The following is a 14,757-nucleotide window of genomic DNA, read 5'->3' on the forward strand; positions in this document are numbered from 1 at the left end:
CGACCCCATAGACCATGACTGAGCAAATAACACTATACTATACCAGAGCCATGCAGGAGACGCAGCATCACCTGAGTTACTTTCTGATTTTGACGGGAAGAGAAATAGACTGGCTTCGCCTTTCCTTACACCCTCAATCTCCAGCCAGTGGTTCCCACTGGTTGAACCAAGACATGCACTAGTTGGTAAGAGAAGACCTAGGAAAAAGGGGGTGCAGCCTGTGAGATACAAACCAGGGCAGGAAAGGTGGGTGATTCTCAGAACGAGGTAAATAAAACATGTACCTCCACACACCTGCACCTGGGCCTAGCCCAGGAGGCCACTCAGGTAAAACTGGAAAGGAAGTGACTCCTCCCCTTCCCCATACAGTCCCCCTCACCTGTCCCTGTCACTCTTGTCTCTTGTCTCAATAATTATTTTGTAATTAGAGGATGGAGTGGCGGCACCACGATGGTGAGAAGTTTAGAGCAGAAAACAGGCACACCCGGCCCAACAGTTTCCTCCCTCTATTTTGCAATGATTTTCTCAGAGACAGAAAAGATTCTCAATGCCTCTCTGAGGATTTCAGCTGACAGGTAAGCTCTGTCCTGGGAAGACAGAGGCCTGCAATTGTGTGTCTACTTATGCGATGGGCTTCGGAGAATCATTTAATTATTCTGAAACCCATTTTGGCTGAATAGCTAGCTCAGCCGTATCCTCTAATCTGCTTTTATTGATTTTTTTTTCCCCTCTAAAAGGGCTGAATTTCAAATCTCTATCCTGTGTCTTTATATCAACTGGATTCAAACTTGGGGAGGGAAGAGGGGTTATTTGAGGAGCTTTTAAAACCCAAGAAAAATTGTTGTTTATTAAGCACCTATTATATACTACGCCCACATTCATACTATCTTCTTGATTTTTTTAATTAATGAATTTTTATTGGCCACCCCTCAAGGCTTACGGGATCTTAGTTCCATGACCAGGGATCAAACCTATGCCCCTGCAGTAGAAGCATGGAATTCTAACCATGGGATCACCAGGGACTGCCCAATACTACCTTCTTTAATCCTGAGGTAAATATAATTATTGTACCCACTGGACTGGAAGGTCCATGGGAACAAGGCCTATTCTTCTCTCAGGATCTAGAATGCTGCCTGACACATATTAGATTCTCAAATCTGTTTAATGAATGCCTCTTTTATAGATGTGGTGACAGAAGCCTGGAGAAGGCATGTGACTGGCACAAGGCTACTCAGCGAGGAAGTGGAGGAGTGGGGATTGAAACCTGGGTCAGTCTGGCCAAAACTGCTGCCTCCTCTTCCTCAGTGTTCTCTCCTCCCACCTGCAATAGATCGGGGCACCACTCCAGAGATCACCTCGTCTAGACCTGCCAGGTCCCCGGTGCCCAGACGGTGACGCAGCTGCCTCGAAGGCAGGGAGGGGGTGACGCTTGACACTCCCTTGCCCAGGCACTGTGGGAGAGGGCGCGGGGGGGCCGGTGCAGGGACCCAGCTTCCAGGGCTGAACAAGGGCCAAGGCGTCTCTGGGGCCAAGCTTCAAAAGCTCCCCACAAGTGACCACCAATAGGTGAGGGAAGGCCCTGAGAAAGGTGAGGTCTTCACCTGCCAACATGGCTGGGCAACCAAAGAGGTGGCCAGGCTCCCCTCCTGATGGCTGTACCAGCCAGCCCACTCTGGGTAGTTGGAGGACCACCTCCTCTCGGATCTGGTGAGGCCTCCCAGTTAGTAACTCTGTGGGCAAGTTCTGGCAGGCTTAGGTTGGGCTGGGTGTGGGTGTGGGAGGTGGCAACCCAGATCTCCATGGGGTAGCTGGGAGTGCCCATCTAGCTCAGCTCCTGAGGACTCCCTCAGTGTAGGGGAATGCTTTCATCCCTGAAGCTTCTAAAGCCAGGGTACAATTACCTCCTGAAGGCAGACACAAGAGACAGAGCCCCAACTTTGGATTCCACCCAACACATTTTCTCCCTTACCTCTGATGTGTCAGGAACATGCCTGCCTCCAAAGTTGCATTCCCTTCTAGCCTCCCTCCCCCTGCTTGCCTCACTGTTGCCATTCCTTCCAGTTTAGGTCACAGTCATCCAGAACCCATCCAGCTCCGAGACCTCTCCTTCCTCTAGAGTCTCTCTCTTCTGTCTCTATTGCTCATTTGATACTTGGCATGGATCGCCTTGTAGTGTAGCACTCAGCTTCTTTCTGATATCCCATTTCCCCAACTAGATTTTAAAAGATTACATGTGCATTTGACCAGTTATTATGTACACACACTTCAGAATTCAAAAGGTACCAAAGAGATTTACAAACAGCAAAAATAAGTCCCCTTCATTTATTCCCCTCTTGGCAGCCATCATTGTTCATGCTTTTTATTATTATGGTATTTCCTTTCAGACTGCTGAAGTGTGCACACTAATGTATACTAATGTGTGCACACATTTAAATATACTTTGTTCTACATCTTGTTTTTTCACTTAACAATAACATAGCATTACATATATATATGCCTCATTCTTTTTGGTGACAATATAGTATTCCATAGTGCATTGTATCATTACTTATTTAACCAGTCTGCTATTAATGGTGTAGTATTTAGGTTATTTCCAATTCTTTGCTATTGAAAAGAATGCTGCAACACTTGCACATACTTTTTTGCACATATGTACAACTACAGATTACTATAATTGGCATTACTGGGTCAAAGGGCACACGCCTTTAATTTAGATATATACCTCACACTGCTCTCTTTAAAAGTTATATCCAAATTACCCCTCCCACTACCAATGTATGAGACCTCCTGTGCTCACAGCCTTGCCCATATAACATACACTTTTTGATCTGCATCAATCATCTGAGGAGTGAAAGTATTTTCTTGCAGCTTTCCTTTATAATTCTCTTACTATGAATGAGATTGAACAGCTTTCCATATTTAAAAGCCAGTACTTTCTCTTCTGTGAACTGTCTTTTCTGTGCCCGTTGCCCATTTAAAAATTACACTGCTTGTCTTTGCTCATAGGTTTGTTGGAATCCTTTGTGAACAAAGGAAATTAACCCTTTGCTTGCTACTCGTGTTCCACATAATTCCCCTCAGCTGTCATTTGTCTGTGCCCTAACAAGGTTTTCATCTCTCTCAGTACAGGGACTGAAACTTAAACCTCTTTATATTCCTAGTCTTAACATAATAGCACATACATGGTAAGTGCTAGACAAAAGTCTGTTGAGATAAGAGAAGTAAAAAGAAAGAGATTTGGAAGACTTTGGAGTGACCTAAACTAATCAAGAAAAGCTATGACAAACCTAGACAGCATGTTAAAAGGCAGAGACATTACTTTGCCATCAAAGGTCCGTCTAGTCAAAACTATGGTTTTTCCAGTAGTCATGTATGGATGTGAGAGTTGGACTATAAAGAAAGCTTAGCACCAAAGAACTGATGCCTTTAAACTGTGGAGAAGACTCTTGCGAGTCCTTTGGACTGCAAGGAAATCAAACCAGTCAATCCTAAAGGAAATCAGTCCTGAATATTCACTGGAAAGACTGATGCTGAAGCTGAAACTACAATACTTTGGCCACCTAATGTGAAGAACTGACTCATTGGAAAAGACCCTGATGCTGGGAGGGATTGGGGGCAGGAAGAGAAGGGGATGACAGCGGATGAGATGTTTGGATGGCATCACCGACTCGATGGACCTGAGTTTGAGCAAGCTTTGGGAGTTGGTGATAGACAGGGAAGCCTGGCATGCTGCAGTCCATAGGGTCGCAAAGAGTTGGACATGACTGAGTGACTGAACAGACTGAACCTAATTGATTCCTTCCTCTTATACCAAGGTCAGTCAAGACTGGAAACAGTAGAAACTCTGGCAAAAAACAAAAACAAAAAAAAAAAAAAAACAAAACAGGAAATCATCCACCCAATCCCACCCCCATCCAACACACACACACACACACACACACACACACACACACAACTGGAGAGATACTGGGTAGCATACAGTATCAGTACAAGGGCTGCCAAACAAGACTCTGCAAACAGGTAGCCATCAAGGGAAGTTGGGCAGTCCGTACCACAGTCAAGGTCAGGGCATGGGGCAGACTGCCTAAAAGACCCCTGTCTCCTCCATCCACTGCAGAGAGGCCTCCTCCCACCCAGGCATTGAGGTTGACATTCCCTCCTCCAGACACTAGAGGCCACTGCTGGCTCTGCTGCCACCACTGTAGAAATGAATTCTCAACTGCCCCTGCTTCTCTGTGACTTGTTCCAGATTGGAGATTCCCAGTTGGCCCTCCCGACTGGCAGAGTGTCTGGCTTTTGCCTGCGCCCTTGGAGCCAGGGAGTCTGGGAGAGCAAGTGTCAGGTTTTGTGGCAAGTAGTGGCCTGCTTCCCATCAAAGCCTACACAGTGGGAATTTGCCAGGTGTAGGTAGGTAGGAGGCTCAGAGACTGTGAGCAGCCAGGAAAACCGGACAAATGCACTCCAGGCTCTGCTTTCATGTCTGGCTCAAGCCCTTCTCTTTGATGAAAGCATTTCTGGGTCACCCAGCTTAAAATACTGGATTCACATAACCATTATTGTTCAGCCTGTAATGATGCCAGAGTTTTTGTACTAAGAGCCTGTGCTGTGTGCCTAGTAGTATCTGACTCTTTGCGACCCCATGGACTGTAACCTGCTAGCTTCTCTGTTTATGGAATTTTCCAGGCAAGAATACTGGAGTGGGTTGCCATTTCCTACTCCAGAGGATCTTCCCAACCCAGGGATCAAACCTGCATCTCTTGTGTCTCCTGCATTTGAAGGTGGATTCTTTCCCACTTGTACCGCCTATTCACTATACTTCATGTGACTTTCAAAGAGCCCTAGGCATTACCTGTATTTAGGGGGAAAAAAACGAGTCCTTAGAAGTTTTCCTGTCACACAGTAGCACCAGGTTGCAAAACCAGGTCTGTCTGTCTCCAAAGCCTTGGGTTTTCCCAGTGGTCTATACTGCTGGGATGGTATCTTAGGTTGGAGCTCTGTTAAGTTAGGGACTGGGCCACAGTCTTCTTTTTACATCCTGGCAGCATCTACAATATATAACATACTCAATTAATGTTTGTGGATTGGCCTGGATAGCAAGTGGAAGCCAGTTCTAGAAGGTTCTCTCAATTTCCCATGAGGCCATGGGCTAGAAATCACTTTAAAGTGGAAGAGGTCTACTCAGGATCATTTTGGAAAGAAAAACCTCAAATTTGGGGAATTTTCTTTCTGCCCCCACCCCAAATGTGTCAAAACCGTTAACAACATGTTCCCATCTGTTCATTATTTAATCATCCAACGGATTATTTTTGAATCCCACTAACTGTCCTTAATACTCTAGTGAGAGAGAGAGGAAAAAAGGACATAATCTCTACCCTCCGAAATTGACATCCTAGTTAGGGAGGTGAATGTCAGTCAAATAAACAAATGCTAATCTGTATCTCTGACCAGTGTGAGGAAATATGCCAAGAACAGCTATGAGAGGCAGGTCTGACCTACTCAGGAAAATTGGGCGGCCTCTTTTGACGATGGCGCTGGAGCAGGATCTGAAGAAAGGGGAGGATTCAGGCCCCGAGGGGAGTCTGTGAGCCCTTGAGGTGGCGATTTTCCCCGAGTCACCGAGCCTGTCTGTAGGAAGGCCACAGAGGGGCCAGGGGCTGGGCGGCTTGTTTGTTGGCGAATGCGTCACGCTTGAATGGAACCTGCCGCTGTCTCCCAGGTCCCATCTGGGGATGACGTTGTCCTGGTGCAAGCCCAAAATAGCCGGCTCCGCCTCCATCTCCCGGCAGCCCCTGCAGCAGCACGGCCCCCAGTCCACCCCCCAGGTGACAGGCCGAGCCGGCCTCCTCTGGGTCTCTAGTAGTTTCCGTGCCGCTGACGCACGCTTGCGCGCACAGCTGGGCCGGCCGCCTCCTACGCAGCAGCCGCGAGCCGGGCAGCCGGTGCCAGACGGTTCCCGGAGGGGGGCAGGGGCGGGGCGCTGCTGGAGGCCAGGGACTCCTGGCGGAGGAGGTGCGGGCGGGGGGCCCCGGTTAGGCTGGGGGGCCCTTGGCGTTTGCGGGCTGCGATAGGGCGCCCCGGCTCTGAGTCCCGAGATAGCCGGTGGCACCCGCCTGCCAGGGCCGATAAGGCTGCCGGAAGGAGTCTAGTCACCAGCCGCGAGGAGAGCCAGTGGGCTCTGCAGCCCCCTGAGGGGGTCTTCAGCCCCAGGGAGGGGCTCTCGGTTCTTTCGGGTCTGACTCTACCTTCTCTACCCCGCAGCCCTCAAGGAGACCCGCCTGACGACTAACGAGTTGCCATGGCATCCTACTACGAGATCCTAGACGTACCGCGAAGTGCGTCCGCTGACGACATCAAAAAGGCGTAAGTGCCTCCGCCGTGCATCAGAAAGCCACTCACCCCACCCCACCCCCCAGCCGCCACCCCCGGGCCCTTCAGAGGCAGTGCGGAAAGAGCCAGGTCCTTAGAAAGGGCTGGGGTGGGGTGGGAGGCTTCCTCAGAGAGTGACCCCCGTTAGGGAGGAAGGAAACCCCTGGATAAATAGGGGAAAATGTGTAGGGAGAAGTTCTGTTTAGGAGCTGCAGTGTGGGCTCTTTTTCCAGTGCACCCTCCCGTCCTTTCCCTCAGTCTTCACTCCTACCCCATCCCCCAGCCTCTTAAGTGTGGGCTTTCTGAGCATGCAGTGCAGACATGCTCAAGCACTGAGACCAGGAGGGACCAGCAGCCTCCGTACCCTCCATGGACACATGTACCTACCGTCCTTTGCAACCCCAGACCAAGCTAGCCCCAAGGAAGGGTTAGGGCTGGGACTTTCTCACTCTCAGGTTATCATCTGCTGATACAAGTATGTAGTCTTAGCACTGGCTGCAGAGGGGAGAGAGAGGGACTCCATTAAAACACTGCTGCAGAGGCAGCCCTAGCAGCTGGGGCTGACCCGGATCTGAGTGGTGGAAGGGCTATGGTGGGCTAACAGGAAATGGGTCATTGTGTTTCCTTGTGGGAAGTGCCTGCCTTTGTCCCCTGACCCTCCCCTCTGAACCGACTTCCTGCAGGTATAGGAAGAAGGCATTACAGTGGCACCCAGACAAGAACCCAGATAATAAAGAGTTTGCTGAGAAGAAGTTCAAGGAGGTGGCCGAGGCGTATGAAGTGCTGTCCGACAGTAAGGGCCAGGGTCAGGGGTCAGGGCAGGCCAGCACCTGTCACTCCCACGTCATGCCCATCACATTGCTTCCCAAAGCCATGCTGCCACCACCCTCGTCACCTCCATGCCTCTTTCAACCTGGCAATTAAGTGCTTCTCTCTCACAGGGACTCTGGAATTCTTTGTTTCAATTCAGAGGAGCACCTACTCTGTGCCAAGCACCCTTTTATTTTTCCCCTGATCCCCTGTCTAAGTGTCTGTTCCCCAGGGTCTGATAGTTGCAGCATATGTCCTGATAAGGGGAAGGAAGCAAGGCAGGGAACCAAGGTATGCTGAGCCTTCTCTGAGCCAGGCCTTAGGGGGTGTAATCTCCATGAGTCTTCATAGCCATTCTTCAAGACAGGATTTATCATCCCATTTGGCAGGCAAGAAACCTGAGGCTGAGAGAAGTGAGGTAACTTGCTCAAGGAATATGACTCCAGGTCTTTCATTCATTAATTCAAAAAATATTCACTGAGTGCTCAAGGTACCAGGCTCTTGTTGGGCAGAGGAACAATGAAGGACAAACAGGCTATATGTCCTTGCCCTGATGGGTTTATCACAGTCTGGTCAGGAAAGATGGACATTAACCAAGTAAACGCAGAGACAAGGTTATTCTAAAGGAATAATAGGGTGATGTGATAGGGAATAGGGAATCACAGGCACCAAATTTTGTTAGGTAGTCACGGAAGGTCGCTGTGACATTTAGGTTAAAGCCCTGATTAATGATAACACAGTAATCATTAGTTAACATTTATGAAGCACTGAGTGTCAGGGACTGTGCTAGGCAGTTTAGGTGGATTATCTCATTTAATCCTTGCAGCTATGAGGTTGATGCTGTTATTGTGTCCATTTTACAGATGGGAAGGATCCCCTATGTGAAGGGCTGAGCTGCTGCTAAAACCATGGCCATGTTCATGTCCCCTGTTCACCCTCCTGCCCCCCAAGTGTCAGTCTCTGGACAGTCTTCAGACAGGCCTACCCTGGAAGTTGGGGGTGGGGGGAGGTGGCCGTTATCCCAGGGGAAGGGAGAAATGATCCAGTCTCTCTTTTCAGAGCATAAGCGTGAGATCTATGACCTCTATGGCCGGGAAGGGCTGACTGGGGCAGGTAGGTGGAGCGGGGACACCCCAGGACAGAAGTGGGTCAGGGAGGAATAGGGAGGCCAGTCTTCTGCAGTGGATTCTTGCTCTCACTCCAGGCTCCTGGAGTCTCTGAGCCTCGGGTGGGGTCCCCTCACTCAGGGCAGGGTGCCTGCCCTGAGCCCTCTCCCCATGCTGCCTTTCCTCCAGGAACCGGCCCATCTCGCGCGGAAGCTGGTAGTGGCGGGCCTGGCTTCACCTTCACCTTCCGCAGCCCAGAGGAGGTCTTCCGGGAGTTCTTCGGGAGTGGAGACCCTTTTGCAGAGCTCTTTGGTGAGTGGACTTGGTGGGCGTCTGACGAGCTGGACTTCTCCCTCCAGGCCCGCCCTCCATCAGCCGGGAGGCCTTAGGCAGGAGGCTGAGAGGGAAACAGAATTCCACAGACAGAAGACTTTGTGGGGGTGGATCCAAGTGAGCGCTGGGACAGAATCTCACACATGCCAGAACCCGCGTGACCTTACAGTGACACTTCAGAGACTCGCCTTACGTAAATGATAACAACAGTAATTCATTGTTAAACCTCCACAGTGACAGCCATGCAAGCAAGACTCAGAACATCATGGGACAGTGATAATGCCATTACAAACAACAACAGACGCTACCTATTTGAATGGTTAAATGAACCCTGGGAGATAGATAACTTTATCCCCACTTAGAGATGAGAGAACTGAGGCACATTCATATAACTTGCTTAGAGTCACACAGCAGATGGCAGAGCGTCTGCCTGACATCACACCAGGCTTATGCCTAAAACTGAAGGAGATGTTCCTTCTGCCCGCCTTCCTGTATTAACGGTGGCCGCAATTGACCAGGGAACTTTTTCATATATAATACTAAAAATGAATTTGATTTATAAATCAGTCCAAGCTGAAATGTACCCAGTTGCTTAGCAGCTTCTATTTCAAGACTAAGATTAAGCAGGGTTCAGGATCTTCTTTGGTGGTCCAGTGACTTAAGACTCTGTGCTCCCAATGCAGGGGACTGGGGTTCAGTCCCTGGTCAGGGAACTAGATCCCACATGCCATAACTTACACCCAGTGCAGACAAATAAATATTTAAAAAAAAAAAAAGAAGGGTTCACACATTCTGGGGGGCGGGGGAGGATCTTTTCACCAGATGATGGTTCATCTGCTTACTCATTGCAGATGACCTGGGCCCCTTCTCAGAGCTTCAGAACCGGGGTTCCCGACACTCGGGCCCTTTCTTCACCTTCTCTTCCTCCTTTCCTGGGCACTCTGGTAAGTGCCATTCTTTCCCATGCTTGCAAGCGTTTGGAGTCCTGCAGCCCCTCACCTCAGCTTGTTGTTCTCCCACGCCTTCTCTCTCATGTCTCCAGAGCCCTGCCTCACAGAGGTTCTCGGCCCTTTGTGAGCACAGCCTGCCTGCCGGGTGCAGCCTCTGTCTAATGCCCCCTCCTCCCCCACCCCCCTTGTCCCGATGCCAGATTTCTCCTCCTCGTCTTTCTCCTTCAGTCCTGGGGCTGGTGCTTTTCGCTCCGTCTCTACGTCCACCACCTTTGTCCAAGGACGCCGCATCACCACACGCAGGTGAGGGCTTCTTCTGGGACCATGCCAGGGCTGGAGGGTAAAGTGGCAGTGGGGGGGCTGCAGACAACTCAAGAGGCAGCTCCCTGAGGGCAGAGCCCAGTACGTCTTGTCCAGTGCAGTGCGGAGCCCGGACAGACTCCCGCAGGATTCAGGCCCGCCTGCCCAGTGAACCGTGCTGTCTCCCACAGGATCATGGAGAACGGGCAGGAGCGGGTAGAAGTGGAGGAGGATGGGCAGCTGAAGTCCGTCACAATCAATGGTGAGGAAGGGCCCAGCCACTGATCCCTGGCAGGAAGCCCAAGGCCCCAGAGCCCCCTCCCCAACCTACTCCTCTCTGAACTCCCCTGGGCCAGGGAGATCAGACTGGCAGGATCGGAGATGGTGATCCGGGGAAGGGGTAGGGGGGCCGGGACACAGAATCGTGGGCTCTCAGAGTGCCCGCTAGTCACCATTGTCATAAGTTGGGATGCCTGGAGTTTGCAGAGCATGTGACTAGTTTCAAAGCCCTTGCACACACACCACCATATCCCCAATATTCTTACAGGAACCAGGGGAAAGCAGGGCAGTTTGCACTCGCCCTACTTTTCATTTGCAGAGATGGAGCCTGAGCATAGCTAAACGGTCCTAACTCCCGGGTAGCCCCACGCCCGAGGCTTTGACCTACTTAGTGAAGGGTGAAGCCAGGAATGAAACTACAGGATGCAGGGTTCCTGGGGCTGACCTCTTCTTCCCACAATGCCACGCGGTACAGGATGGTCACCTTTTGGTGCCCGCTGACTCTGGGAGCTCTGTGTGCTAATAAGGGCACTTTGCAAGCTGTCTTATTTAATCACTGGAACCATTTGAAGGTGTAGGCACTCTTGTCATTCCCATTTTATGGATGAGGAAAGGGAGGCTTAGTGAGATTGAGTAATTTGCCCAAAGAGACAGCTTGTACCTGCTGAATCTGAATAACTGGCCATGCTCATAACCATGCTAGGTTTCAAAATGCATGCACCCCCACTTCCAAAGGAGGGGCTGAGAGTGGCCAGAGTGCATGAGGCCACCTGGCAGGCTTCCGGCGGCCTGGATCAAAGGGCCTCATGGTGGCTGTGACTCCTGCAGGTATCCCAGACGACCTGGCCCTGGGCTTGGAGCTGAGCCGTCGTGAGCAGCAGCAGTCTGTCACCTCCAGGTCAGGGGCCACGCAGGTCCGGCAGACCCCTGTGTCACGACCCCTTGACGGCAGCCTCTCTGAAGAGGACGAGGACCTGCAGCTTGCCATGGCCTACAGCCTGTCAGAGATGGAGGCAGCTGGGAAGAAACCGGCAGGTGGGCGGGGGGCACAGCGGCGACGGCAGGGGCAGCCCAAGGCCCAGAACCACGATCCAGGCATGCGGGAGCCCCATGAGGGTGCAAGGGGTGACACAGCCAAGCCCAGCCCCTCTCCGGAGGAGAAGGCCACACGCTGCCTCATCCTCTGATCACCAGGCCCAGCCCACCCAATTCAGGGGGACTGGGAGTCCTGGTCAGAGAAGGGCATGGCCTGAGTTGCAGGAGACCCTTTCCACCTCGGTGCCCCCTCCCAGGTCCACCCCTCCCTCCAGCGTGGATTTGCTGTGCTCAGCCCACGGCTGATAGGTCCCTGGTGAAGTCCAGGGTGGGGGGACCTCAGGGCAGCGGGAGGGCCTGAGGAGCCAGGATGAACTTAATTCTTATTAGACGGGGAGTTTCTAAGGGGCATTAGTGGCTTGGGTCAGGTCTTTCATGCCCAGGCCTTCTGCCACCTGTGTTGCTGAATGATGTCAAGGAAGGAGGACTTGGCCTGAGGTTCTCTGAGCCAGAGTGGGCAGCCACAGCTCTCCTGGTCTGCTGCAGACACCCCCACCCTGGTTTCCGTGCGCAGTGTTGAGCTCTGACGTCTCTGTTGCTTCCCTCCTGGTGCTGCTTCTCCTCCCTTGCACTCTTCTCTCTGCAATTCCCCGCGAGCTACATCGCTTGCTTTCACTGCCTCCTGCCTGGCTGGGACTCCCTTCTTCCTTTTCCCCAGAAGGCCTCTTTGTGGCGAGGAAGATGCTGTGGCCCGAAGGGCCATAAGGTCTTCCGGGGAGGCTAGCTGGGTGGGGCGGGAGCCTCTCGGCCGTCCAGATTCAGAACCGGAGCCTACTCCTCCTCCCTTCCTCTTGCTGCCTCAGCCTGCCCCCAGCCTCCGGACTAGCCAGAGGTGAGGCCGGCTAACCCTGGAGAGGGGGGATAGGGCCAGGGTGCCCCAGGAGGGAGGTCTAGGAGGGACCATACCCCATCGTCCCGCACCATGCTTCAGGGCTCAGGGAGAGGCCACAGGGCTAGCCCAGGGCTGCATGCTTAGCTCTGCCCTCCACGGCTTGCGGCTGATCCTCTCTCCTGTCACCCCACCCCCGCTCTCTCCCCAGATGTGTTCTGAGCTGGATGTCCGGGACCCAGAGTTGCTGCACAGTTCCAACAGGACAGCGCCCAACCCTGTGCACTGGGAGGGGACCCTCCATCCCTCTCCCTCACCCGTGCTGAGCATAGAGCCGGGCCTGGGCGGTGGGCGGGGGCCGGGTGGGAGGTAGGCTTAGCCTGTAAACGCGTCCCAGGGTGTTTGGTGCTGTTTCCTGGGGACTACAAGTCCCAGAATGCAACGCACCTCGCCTCCTTTCTGTTAGATCATGCTTGGGGGAAGTGGTGCGCAGTTAACGGAGCTGTGCATCTTGGGATATGTAGTTCCAGCTCTGGTCGGCCTGTTAACTCATTGTGGGATGGGGACATCTTGTCATTTGATTTGTCCCTGGCAGGGGTGGCAAGAATGTGGATGAAGGGGGAATGGCCTGAGCTTCGTTTCCCCTGATACCTCTTGCTAGTGCTGGGGTTAGAGTGTACAAATCAAGGCCCTGAGGCACCTGGGAGACGTTATTTTCCTGTGGGCAGTCCTGGGGTCTGAGAATGAGCCAGGGCGGATTGGCTGAGCAGGGCGTGGTCTCAAGAGGGCTGATGGGCATGGGCTGGTGAGAGCTTGGAAGGTGGAAGGCCACCCTAGCGCTCTGGGGTGTGTGAGTGTGTGTGTGTGTGGCTGGAATCAGCGTATGATGGGTGCTCCAGGCATGCTGCTGCTTGTATGGCTCCTTTGGCCTCTGACCCTGCTGCCCATTCTTTCTCTCCAACACCACAGAAGCTGCCTCTCCTCCTCCCTCCCTGGGGAGCCCAGTGGCCGGGGAGGGAAGTGGTGGAGCCGGGGTGTTGCCAGCCCCTGTGCCGTTGAGTCTCAGTGACCTATCAAAGCCAGCTGGGCTGAGCTCAGACCAAGAGGGAAACACTGGAAGTCAATAAAGCTGAGTTTCGAGAGCTTGGTGGTGTGCTGTGTCCTATGTGCTTCCTTCCTGCCGGCCAACCCTGTGGGGCCAGCGGGTGACACACCTCCCTTTATTTCTCAGGCATCCAGAGGTCGCAAGCCTTCCCGGCTGACAGCAGAAGTGCCCTCTTTGACCAGGCGGCCCTCCCCTAATATGGTGTGGAATCCCAGGCTGTGCTCACATGCCTCACCTCTGGGGGCCCCACAGCGGGCTTTCACAGGCAGCTATTGTTCTCCGAATGCAGGACCCCACCACCCAACTACTGCAGGGTCTGCAAGCACAGCTAGGACCAGATCTGACTGGACTGAAAGCTGAGGCCAACAGAAAGCCAGAGACATGTGGTGAAACACCTCTAAAAACCTCCTCCCGAGGCCCAGAGACTGAGCACCCCCTCCACAGGTCCTCTTAGCTTATGGCTAGCATCCAGTGTCAGAAGCCTGCCTCTCTTGCATGGAGTGGCGTAAGTCTGCCCCACGCAGGGTCCAGGGCCCAGGGAGGTGAAAACTAGGTACCTCCCCCATCCTGTCTCTTCAGACACCTGCAGAGATGCCCTCCCAGCCACAGGACAAGCACTTTTCCATCCTCATGCAGGGCAGTGTGGTTCGCCTCCAACTCTCTCTTCCATTTGGGGGTAAGCACTGGGCTTCATTCTCAATGGCCAAAGGACCTATATTGTATTTTCCTCCAAACAAGGAAGCAGCATGCTCTGAAAGGAATTTCAAGCCTCTGTCTTGAGAGAGAGAGAGAGAATCTGTCAGAAGTTTCTGCCCACTTCCAGCCTTTGCGATGACCAACAGTGGTGGTGAGCTGCAGCAGAGCACAGGTGAGGGGTGGGGGGCCAGAGGTCCACTCACTGTCCCTTCGCTCTCTGAGCAGGACAGGTGGTACTCGCCCATCTTTCATGTGGGGGCCTGAGCCTTGGGCTTCCCTGGAGGCTCAGACGGTAAATAATTTTGCCTGCAATGCAGGAGACACGGGTTTGATCCCCGGGTCAGGAAGATCCCCTGGAGAAGGAAATGGCAACCCACTCCAGTATTCTTGCCTGGAAAATTCCATGAACAGAGGAGCCTGGTGGGCTACAGTCCATGGGGTTGTGAAGAGCTGGAAAGGACTGAGTGACCAACACTTTCACTTTCTGAGCCTTGGGAGGGTGAGGTGGCCCTAATTCCTGAGTAGCTCCAGGCTCAAGGCTGTTTTTGCCTCATTTCTGTGTGTACCACTGTTGTCCAAGGAACACGCGGATGGAGTCTCCTCTGAGGCCATACAGAGTGGGGGCATTCCAGGGGAATGGGGAGAAAGTGCCCTTTGCCCTGAGGTGAATGGATGTTGTGACATCTCACAGGCCTAGTCTGTGAGTCGTTACCAGAGTTTAGCTAATTCTGCTTAAGCTGTGGTGAGCACTTGGCCTGTATCACCTCATTCAGTCCTAACCTCCATCCTGCATGATGTGTATTATTCCTGAGGCCGAAGGGTGCGAAGATGCTGCCCTAGAACTGAGAGGAGATGCAGCACAGAGGCCAAGCGTGCCTGTGTTGGAAT

General features: G+C 52.6%; 1 protein-coding gene and 1 long non-coding RNA gene across 6 annotated transcripts; both read left to right on the plus strand.

Moving 5' to 3' along the window:
- Window positions 1–435: 435 nt before the first annotated feature.
- Window positions 436–1,515, plus strand: LOC123332183. Its single transcript, XR_006548956.1, has 3 exons — window positions 436–575; window positions 935–1,052; window positions 1,184–1,515. It is a non-coding gene; the product is annotated as an uncharacterized LOC123332183 (long non-coding RNA).
- A 4,333-nt stretch (window positions 1,516–5,848) lies between these two features.
- Window positions 5,849–13,210, plus strand: DNAJB2 (DnaJ heat shock protein family (Hsp40) member B2). Of its 5 annotated transcripts, XM_006058979.4 has the most exons (10): window positions 5,850–6,009; window positions 6,259–6,360; window positions 7,050–7,159; window positions 8,236–8,289; window positions 8,472–8,594; window positions 9,467–9,559; window positions 9,766–9,868; window positions 10,057–10,127; window positions 10,973–11,179; window positions 12,280–13,210. In XM_006058979.4, the coding sequence occupies exons 2-10, from the start codon at window positions 6,296–6,298 to the stop codon at window positions 12,288–12,290; spliced, it is 837 nt and encodes a 278-aa protein (XP_006059041.1). In that variant the 5' UTR covers window positions 5,850–6,009; window positions 6,259–6,295; the 3' UTR covers window positions 12,291–13,210. The 5 variants fall into 5 exon arrangements, with proteins under 5 accessions (XP_025134089.1, XP_006059040.1, XP_045020538.1 ...); XM_025278304.2 differs by lacking the exon at window positions 12,280–13,210 and having other exon boundaries at window positions 5,849–6,009; window positions 9,794–9,868; window positions 10,973–11,112; XM_006058977.3 differs by lacking the exon at window positions 12,280–13,210 and having other exon boundaries at window positions 10,973–11,483.
- The last annotated feature ends 1,547 nt before the right edge of the window (window positions 13,211–14,757 follow it).

Source organism: Bubalus bubalis, chromosome 2 (assembly GCF_019923935.1).
Source record: "Bubalus bubalis isolate 160015118507 breed Murrah chromosome 2, NDDB_SH_1, whole genome shotgun sequence".
Taxonomy (NCBI): Eukaryota; Metazoa; Chordata; class Mammalia; order Artiodactyla; family Bovidae; genus Bubalus; species Bubalus bubalis.